A 10,261-nucleotide genomic window follows, 5' to 3' on the forward strand; every position below is an offset into this window, starting at 1 on the left:
TTCTTTAATTCTCGAGGGTCACTTGGCAAATGGCTTCCATGCCTTGCTATTTGGATTTCCAAGTCATGAGCTCGGGTTGCAAGTTCCTCGAAGGAATGTGGCATATTAGCTTGAAGATTGTAAAGTAACCCCCAATGCATTCCTTGAACACACATATCGATGGAGGAACTTTCGCTTATACGTTCCTTGCAATTTAGGACAAGGTTCCTCCAACGTTCAATATACTCGACCACAGCTTCTTCTTTATTCTGCCTCATTCTTGCGAGTTCCGGGAGGCTAACTGTCCGTCGGGTGCTATAAAAGCGAGTTAGAAACTCGCGCTCAAGTTGATCCCAACCTTCAATGAAACCAGCCGGAAGGTCAGTATACCATTCAAATGCAGCTCCTTTTAGGGAATGCACGAATTGTTTTACCATGGAATCACCAAATGTACCCGCATTATTGCAGGTTTCGATGAAATGAGCAACATGTTGCTTTGGGTTGCCTTTCCCATCAAATTGTTGGAACTTAGGGGGTTGATAACCCCATGGCATACGGATTTCATCAATCCGGCGACTATATGGCTTTGCATACACTAGAGATGATTGTGGGGCTCCACCATACTAAGCTCGGATGGTGTCTACAATCATGTTTTGGAGTTGATTCACAGAGAGTGAAGCAACAGATAAGTTGGTAGAATCGCGGAGAGCATTTTGAGCTATCAAGCGATCTTGCTCTTCTTGCTTTTGTTGAGCTTTAAGAGAATTTGAACTTTCTGGAGCTTTACCTTCTCGTGAAACAAAGGTTTCACGGCTCGGTTCCGTGATTGATCCTAGGGAATCCAATCGGTTTATGAGGGCAGCAATTTGTTTGTCCTTCTCTTCTAAGGACTTTGTCAATTGATCAATGGTGACATTCATTTGTTTCACCTGATCTCTGGAACTTGTAGTTTCGGTCATCATAACCGGTACAGGAATATCTGATTCCGACATTGGGATGTAATTATCCCACTTCTGTGATGTGGATTCCTCATATGAGGGGTTGGAATATACGTATTCCATTCCTTTTGACTTAGGAGATTTAGATTCGGATTCAGCCTCCGAAGGAGAGGTGTAATCACCCCACTTTCATGATGCCAACTTCACGGAATGAGATTTAGACTTGGATTCATCATCCGAGGAGCTGGAATATACATATTCCGCCTCTTTTGATATATGGGATTTGGATTTGGATTTACTCACATGGGACTTCTTTTGACCCTTTTTTGAGAATTTCTTAAGAGGAGAAATCTATTGTGATTCTCCGGCTTTAACTCGCGTACGAGTTGCGTGAGAGACATCATCAGTGACATCAATCTCCTTCGAAGGAATCGTGGATTCCATAGTTTTGACTTAGATTGAATCTAATAAATTCAACTAAAAGATGAGAGGAGAAGAGGGTCCCACCGAGCGTGCCAGAAATTTGTACACAGCAAATTCCTCAGTGTAAATTAAAATACACTTAAAATTTGATACAAATTACAAATATTTAAATCAAAGTGGACTTGATCTCTTCTTTTGACGTATTCCACACGAATACAAAATCCTCTGATTTTTAGTTGAGTGCTTCAAACAAATTCTACGAATTTGTAATAAAATCCAGTTGGATTTGAGTGTTGGACTTGAATTTGGGATTTGATTATCGGACTTGAGACTTGATGGAATTCTAAGAATTCTGGATTTAGAGAACTTGAACTTCACTTCCGGGACTTGACTTAGACTTGAGACTTGAAGGAATTCTAAGAATTCCGGATTTAAAGAACTTGGACTTTTCACTTCCGGGACTTGACTTGGATTTGAGACTTGAAGGAATTCTAAGAATTCCGGATTTAGAGAAGAAATTTGAGAGAGTCTTTATATAGTTTCTCTCTACTCCTCCTCTTCTTTCTCTTTTTTTTTTCCAAATGAGCTTGGTATTTATAGGCAAAGGGAGAAGTGGAATTTACTTATGTACCCTTGGCCTTAACCCTTGACATTAAGGGTATTGTAGAGAAATCACTTAATCAATGATTATCCCTTTAATTTTATTTTATTTGAATTTGATTTGATTTGTATTTATCTTAGATTTTATCCATTTAACAATATTTTGGGCTTCATAAATTATTTTAATTTAGAGCCCACTATTTTATTTAATTGGGCTGCAAATTTTTTTTTGTCTACAGGAGTGTCATAAAAAACTGTGGTGCTGTGCAACTGAATGCAGTGCGAACGTATTGTCAAACACCCACATGGTCTTGGTTCACGCAACCGTTACATCGTCTTCCAAGTTCCAACTTTTTTTTTATGGGATGGTAAAATTATGTTCGTTCTGAATGATTGAATTTGTCAAATTCGAATTAAATAAAGTTTAAACATAAGTTATATGTATGAAATATGGGTTCAAACAAAATTTTTGTTGTATGATTTAAAACTAGGTCCGGATCCAAACAAAAAATCTTGTCTAATTTAAAACTGGATCCAGGGCCAAGCACATAAATGTTGTCTGATTTAGTTGTTCGTACCCTAACTCGGTTTATGTTATTGTCCGACTTATTTGTTCGAATTTAAACTAATCCGAATTTAGTCAATTAAGTACGTTTGAACATTTAAATATTTCGTCAAAATGTGTTGTTATCCGCCCCGTAAACAATTTTTTTTTACAATCCCTATTTTTGGACCATGATAGAATATGTGCACCAAGTCTAAGGTCAACATTTTATTTTGATTGAGTGTCGGTCCTCGTATTCTTATTATTTTCAATCTCTTAAATGCTGTGATTTGAGCTTTATTAAATTCCCGTGAAAACATGCTTATCACGATACCAGTATTTGCTCGGTCAAGGAATCAGAACAATATTTTGGTCCATTATTGAAGAAACAATGTATTTATTATGATATCACAATTCACACACACGGTAGCTTAATAGAGACCTTTTATTGAGGCCTATTAAGCATATTTTCATTTTATTTGTTAGAAGTTTGAATTTTGGTTGGGAAATACTATTTTCATTTATTTGATACAATGAATATAATAAACTAATGGTTATCTCAAATTTTTTTTAAAAAATATCACTCAAAAATATGTTTTTTATTGGAATCAAACATTAAACACAAATATACATAGTCTAATCAATTATCAATCGAGTCACCTCTGTGGACCGGACTCCTGAGTTCCGAGTAGACATTTTCACGAATGTTTATTAAATAACAGAGGGCATTTACGTCATCTCATGCGGCCCACCCGTTGATTTAACCAAAAAGCGTATCAAGGGTAGAACTGGTATTGCACAGAATTAAATAATTATTCCGATTCAGCTTAAGAATCCCAAGCTTTTTTGTTCGTTAAGCCACCGAATCTCACAAGGAAGAGACCTAGACAGAGAGAGAGAGTTGAAGTTTTGTAAAGAGAGAAGCGACCGACTGAGCTCGGCGAAGCTAACAGGTATAGTTCTCCATATATGTACCGAGTTCTCAATATCTTAATTTATATGCTATTGTTCTTCCTTTTCCATTTCGATTTGGTTGCAACTGATTTTCATTGTTTTTTTCAATTAATGTTGATCATTAATGGTATGAATGTTAATTTTGGCGAGGATATAGAGCGGAGAAGAAAATTTTGGGTAATACTATTTGATGAGAGGTCAAATATTGGTGAAGAAATTGCTGATTTTGTTGCTTTGCTCGGAAGTTAATTTGATGCTACTCTAGTGTTTTTGCTTGGATTTCTGGTTTTTTGTTTTTACTCCATTCAGGTCAAATCATTGAGTTCCTTCTGAAACTAATGAATTTTTTTAGCTTACTTTTGGTTGTTGTGATATATGGACACTCTGGGACTGATTCCAGATAATCTAGTTGGTTTCTTTGTTTTACCGCTGCATGTTTGATGAAAGTATGGTTGAGGATTTCCTGTTAAAAGTAAATATATATCTTTTACCGTTATAATTCAGTTGTATCCAAGTGCCTAGTTCGATCAATTTGATGCTAGCTGACTTGAAATTTCGATAAGTTGAAGGGATATCAGGAGTGGTTATTAGGATGAATTAAGAGAAGTGGCGCTTCTTGGTGAAATGATCTGTTACCAGATGACAAAGATAAACACCTTAGTGTCTCAATCTATGGGAAATTAAAAGTTTTGATTGAATGCTGCTCTTTGCAGTCCAAATCGGTAAACACGGAATGATATTGTCTGGTAATTAAACATGTTTGAAGTAACTTGCTTAATTGGCGCAATTTTATGTTTTAGCACTCTAAAGTCCACCTACAAATTCCTGAATTCTGTTTGGTTTGTTTTGAATTTGCTTGATTGATTGAAATCTAACATGAAATTGTTGTTTATCTGTTTTCCAGCTTGCATTTTGTGGTCTGATTGGGGAAGTAGCTAATCCACTTCTTTCTCCGTGTTGGAGTAGATATCGATAGATGGCTTCACTGTCGGAGCCTCCCCCTGAGATAAACCATGATAAACCCTGTGGAATCCGGATCTTAGAATACTCGAAGAAGTCAAAACTTTCCCGCAAAACACATCAAACCATTGTCTTGATTGTGACGTTTCTTTCATACGCTAGCTACCATGCCTCACGAAAGACCACAAGCATTGTCAAGAGCGCTCTTGATCCCCAGTCACCAGATGTTGGCCTGAAAGTCATCCCATGGAGGAAAAAATTTTCGTGGGTCCTTGGTGATGGTTGGGCTCCATTTAATGGATCAGATGGCACTGCATTGCTCGGTGAAATTGATGTGGCATTTCTTTCTGTATATGCCATTGGAATGTTCTTTTCAGGGCATCTAGGGGATAGAATGAATTTAAGATACTTTTTAACTGTAGGAATGCTGGGAACTGGTCTGTTCACCTCACTATTTGGTGTTGGATATTGGGCGGGCGTCCACAATTTTTACTACTATTTGGCAATGCAAATGCTTGCTGGTCTTTTCCAATCAACTGGATGGCCTTCAGTTGTTGCAGTGGTTGGGAACTGGTTTGGGAAGAGCAAAAGAGGCCTTATAATGGGTATATGGAATGCTCACACTTCAGTCGGGAACATTTCTGGTTCTTTGATTGCTTCTGCCATGTTATACTATGGATGGGGTTGGTCCTTTGTTGTGCCGGGTCTTATTATGGCATTTGTTGGCTTGGTAGTATTCCTTTTACTGCCTATTAGTCCAGAATCTGTTGGAGCAGATGGCGATGATGATGATGATTTACACTCCCCCAGGAAATATGGAGAGGAAGTAACCAAGCCCCTGTTGAGGTCAGATTCAGAGGCTAAGGAGAATGCTGTTGGGTTCATAGAAGCCTGGAGAATCCCCGGTGTTGCTACTTTTGCATTTTGCCTTTTCTTCTCCAAATTGGTCGCATACACATTCCTTTATTGGCTACCTTTCTACATTAGCCACACAGGTAATTTGGCTTCAACTTCTACACAATGTTTGTAGCCAGGATAAATCTGCGATACGTTCCTAATTGGATTTTAAGTAACTCTTGATTCTACAACTTAACCTTCGAGTACAATTTCCAATCAGATATTAATTATGCCATCTCAAGTTTTTTAGTGCATTGTTGTATAATTATCTTCTAGATTATTAACTCTGTTTCAGTCCATCCATTTCTTACCTTGTAATAAAATTGCATTCTATTGCGGCTTCTATTAACTGTCATAGCATGTTTTGATTCTTATTTCAAGGGAACTTTATCCGGTGCAATCAAAATTGTCTTACTTTAGATGGTAATGTTTTATGCAATGCATCCTTACCTGTAATCTTTGTTCTTGCAGCCATTGATGGCAAGTATTTATCGAATGAGGCTGCTGGGAACCTGTCAACGGTATTTGATGTTGGAGGAGTACTTGGGGGAATTCTAGCTGGTCACATTTCTGATAGACTAGATGCTAGGGCCATAACAGCAGCAAGCTTCATGTACTGTGCCATCCCCAGTCTGTTTTTCTATCGCTGCTATGGGCACATTTCCTTGGCTCTAAACATGGTTTTTATGTTCATTTGCGGCATGTTTGTAAATGGACCTTATGCCCTCATAACAACAGCTGTCTCAGCTGACCTGGGAACACACAGTTCATTAAAGGGGAACTCGCGAGCATTAGCAACCGTGACAGCAATTATAGATGGAACAGGCTCTATTGGTGCTGCAATCGGACCATTATTAACAGGTTACATCTCTGCTACGAGCTGGAGTTCTGTTTTCACGATGCTAATGGCAGCAGCGCTAGTTGCAGGTCTGCTTCTTACCAAACTCGTTGTGGCTGAAGTGGGTGCAAAGATTTCTGAATCACGGGCTCAAGGAGCACCAACATTACGGTCTCCTACCGCAGCCCTCGATGCGTGATTACTTAGAGGAATGTTAATTTATGGTGGTTGTGTGATTCCAGTTTGTATATGACCTTAGCTCATAATTAATCCGCTGGTAATGCAAGCGGCAGTGTTTCTGAGGTTCTCCATAATTTTAAGCACATGGAGTGAAAATCACTAGAGGAGGAAGGGAGGCATGTTGTTGTCTGTATTGTTTGTACATTATCCGTATTTTATATATCAATTCATGTTACAGCGTCATCCAGAAGGATGGCTTATCTGAATTTTGATTTGAGTTTGACGTCATTTGCTCCTTTTTATACATGACAACTCATATGGACAATGCTTCATAGTGAATGGATGATGGCCTAGGAGTGAAATTTCATATGGGAAAGGAAGGCTCGTTCATTTATCCTTTTTAAGAGAAGAATAACATTAGCATCATAAGGTACTTGTTTGACCCTTCAACTTTACTTGCATTTTACTACCTTGGGGATGACATAACTAACTCATAAACTATTTTTGATAATCGAAAACCACACCTATAAGTTTACCCTTTAGACATCCGACATGGGCCTAAACTAAGATCGTCATGCTTGCACGCACAGAAGTACATAAGTTTCTTATATGACGACGACAGGATAAATTGAGTCAAAACTCAAAGTGTGGCCACAAAGGTATTGCTCCCAGTGAAAATTGAATTCACGACCTCCCGAGTCCATATGGTTTATCCCCTGAGAGATTCACCAATGAAAACTCATAAACCAATTGCAGACATGAATTCAGTTATACAGATAAAGATCACATGAACCTTGCTTTACAGATGATATACCACTACATGTTCTGTTCACAGCTAAACTTTCTTTTTTCAAGTATTTTGAAATTTAGATTTCCTGTTTCAAAGATGGATGAGTGGCATGGAAGTAAGACTGCAGGATGTTCCTGTTTCAAAGATGGATGAATGGTATGAAAGCAAGACTGTGGGATGTCCAGGGAGTCTAAACTCAGATCCCCTGTCCTAGGATTCACAATCTTGTTCCTAAACTCACACTTTCCTGCAGCCCAACAATGGTATATCTGTTCCTGCTACAATTATTTTTGTGCCTTTTCGATTACTGAATTAAACCATGAATTGACCCTAGACCCTAAACCCTAAAGATAAACTATCCGCCATACGGGTCTTGGAAGCTTGGTGAGACTGTGCAGGAATTGGCATCATTATTCGAGATTTCTGAGGCTGTGTTCAGCTCTCTGCTTACAAATGTGTCCCTGCGGCAGGTGGCCCTTCCATGATTGAAGCTCTTGCATTCCACTTTGGGGTCAAACTGGCTAATGGTTTTAAATCTTTTTCTCTTCCATCTTTAGTGAATGCTTTACAGAGAGTCTTTTCCTCTTACTCCCCAAGGCTTTGTCCTAGAGGACACCCGTGCAATGCTGAGCTCAGTGAGACACAAAATTGGGCACGTTCACCGGACCCAAAATGCTATCACCGATGCTCTTGCTTCTCTCGATCGTCTTCCCCCCCCCCCACCCCCCCCCCCCCCCCCCCCCTCCCCCCAAATTCTCAATGTATTTTCTTGGACATTCTGGAGTCTATAAACTCTCTATATGTCCATGAATGTACTCTTGGTTTCTCTTAATGAATTCCTTTTTCCTCAAAAAAAAACTATCCGTCCGTACCCAGCAACTCTTCTACCAATGGTACTTTGAGCGAGTTTGTGTTTTATCATTTTAGGGTTAATAAAACTTGCAAACAATGATCCTCACAATTAAAAGTCGGTGAATTGTAAAACACTTTCAGGTATAGCTGAGATTGATCATGATCATGCACCACTTCTACTGCTAATTCAACTGCACGGTATCGACCACAGAATTGCACATACAAACATCCACAAAATATACGCAAAAGTGATTATCAAAGAAAGCAACTGAAGATTCGATTTCGATATCAGATTTCAAAATTGAATTCGGATTCCATTAAACACCAGGAAAGAATGCGAACTGATCTTTCTTTATCATCAAATTCCACTTGTTCCTTTTCTTGCCCAAAAACCACAATAGTATAAGATCGAAAAAGGGGAAAAGAAATTGAAGGACAACCTGGTACTCGTATACGGCACCCTTGAGAGGTAATCGCCATCGCCTCTCGTGTTAGCGTTTGCGATACTTCTCTTCGTATTCTTTGGCTTTACCAACGACGGTGTATGCGAGTTTCTCGATGTTGGGAACGTTGTAGTTTTGAGCGACGTAAATCCCACACACAGTCCCCACAATGAAAGGAAAACTGCTTCTTATGATTCCCATCACTGGTAGTCGCTGATGCTGCTTAATTTGTGAAATAGGGTTGTGCCCTATACAGGTAAGAGCCTTAGATCCAGATATTCTGGTTGCCTGCTAGGGATTTATGGATGGAGCTTCTGGGCTCTAGAAAAATCTGAAACGCGAGTTGACTGGCGCTCTGTGGCGGGTCACACGGCTGAGTCAAGTACCCGGGTATTCTGGTTAAACTACATGGGTGAACGGATCATGCTTTTTTCTATTATTTTATTTGTTTAATTGTTTAGGTATTGTTGTTTTTCTAGACAAAGGTAACAAAATGGAGAACGAAAATTCAAAATTTGGTATTCTTTAAATTTTGTAAGTGTGATTATAATTGTTTACTATAACTCAAATAGTCGGACCGATATGAAGAAATTTTCAACCATCATAGTTTATGGGTATTCACGTGGCTTCAAATAAATTTACTTGACATGAGAGTTGAATCCAAAATTTTTTTTCCACTTCTATTTTTTTTGTTACTCACATCATACCTTCTAAGTAAGATGACCTTATGATCTCTTCGTGTTATTAATCCATTAATGTGGGCTCTCCCAAGATTTACAAATTTATCATGTTATCAGGAAGGAATGAATGATTGTGAAGATGTTTGATGCCTAAAAGAGGCCTAAATCTATGATAGCCCAATGGTAAATCATGTTCCAATGTGGTAGCACATATTTGAAGTCACAAATCCCAATGAAGCCATATTTGACGGGTGTAACGCAATTTTTGTTCACTGAAAGAGTTGTTAATTTCATCAAATGTTCACACGTTCAAACGGACAAATTTCTTATATTGTTTTTTTATGCTACGTCAACAATTTGATTGCCTGAATAATTGAAAATTTATTCAGGTGCACAAATTGGAATAATGTTCAATTTTGAATTCTCAAATTGTATAGTTTGAACATTCAAATTTCTTTGAATGACCAAAAATCACATTATCTCATATTTGAGAGGATCCCTAAAAAATATAATGGACTCTTGCAGACGGGGAGGAAGATTTGAACCCTAGATCATCAGGGTGAATGGGTGATACACTTCAACATTACCATGAAATCTGAAAAGTGACTCTAGAATCTCAATGCATTAACATAACTACTACTCTCACTCAAACTAGGGAAAAAAATTACCCTTTGTTTATAGTAGAGAACGATATCATACAATTAGTTTTTCCTTTGAATATTCAATATAGATCTAAATGGGTTGTTAGTCTGCATCAGTACTCCAAAATCCAAATGTTACAAAAACCAACACTTTCGAAGGCATTACTCACAACCTAAGAATTACTAATTAAGTAGGAGCAACAAAGGAATTATATTCCACTGAATTATTAAAACAACCTGAAAACCTGACCATCACACCACCCATCAACACCATACCAATCACCATACCACTAACCATATTCCTACAATACGACTTCCACGTCCAAACCCTGATCTCCTCCTCTTCCTTCACAATCTCCACACCCACTGCTCTTTCTTCGCTCTGTCCTTCAACAATCTTCTCACCATCATCAAAACCCTCCGAACCCACATCAACCTGACCATCTCCCTCATCATCGTTGAAGCAGGACTCCGTGCACGAACACGTGGAAGCCGTGTCGATGTGGTCAAGCGTCGACGTTTTGAAATTGTTCCAATCATGA

The 10,261-nt window shown here is 38.5% G+C and overlaps 2 protein-coding genes across 3 annotated transcripts; one reads left to right on the plus strand and one right to left on the minus strand.

The window, feature by feature from the left end:
- The first annotated feature begins 3,298 nt into the window (after positions 1 to 3,298).
- On the plus strand, positions 3,299 to 6,601 carry LOC119985778 (putative glycerol-3-phosphate transporter 1). Of its 2 annotated transcripts, none has more exons than XM_038830157.1 (3): positions 3,299 to 3,437; positions 4,343 to 5,393; positions 5,767 to 6,601. In XM_038830157.1, the coding sequence occupies exons 2-3, from the start codon at positions 4,415 to 4,417 to the stop codon at positions 6,330 to 6,332; spliced, it is 1,545 nt and encodes a 514-aa protein (XP_038686085.1). In that variant the 5' UTR covers positions 3,299 to 3,437; positions 4,343 to 4,414; the 3' UTR covers positions 6,333 to 6,601. The 2 variants fall into 2 exon arrangements, with proteins under 2 accessions (XP_038686085.1, XP_038686086.1); XM_038830158.1 differs by having other exon boundaries at positions 3,326 to 3,437; positions 4,405 to 5,393.
- Positions 6,602 to 8,207: 1,606 nt separating this feature from the next.
- LOC119985779 lies at positions 8,208 to 8,783 on the minus strand. Its single transcript, XM_038830159.1, has one exon. It carries the CDS (start codon positions 8,597 to 8,599, stop codon positions 8,447 to 8,449), a length of 153 nt encoding a protein of 50 aa, XP_038686087.1. The 5' UTR covers positions 8,600 to 8,783; the 3' UTR covers positions 8,208 to 8,446.
- Between the last annotated feature and the right edge of the window lie 1,478 nt (positions 8,784 to 10,261).

This window comes from Tripterygium wilfordii, chromosome 19 (assembly GCF_013401445.1).
Source record: "Tripterygium wilfordii isolate XIE 37 chromosome 19, ASM1340144v1, whole genome shotgun sequence".
Taxonomy (NCBI): Eukaryota; Viridiplantae; Streptophyta; class Magnoliopsida; order Celastrales; family Celastraceae; genus Tripterygium; species Tripterygium wilfordii.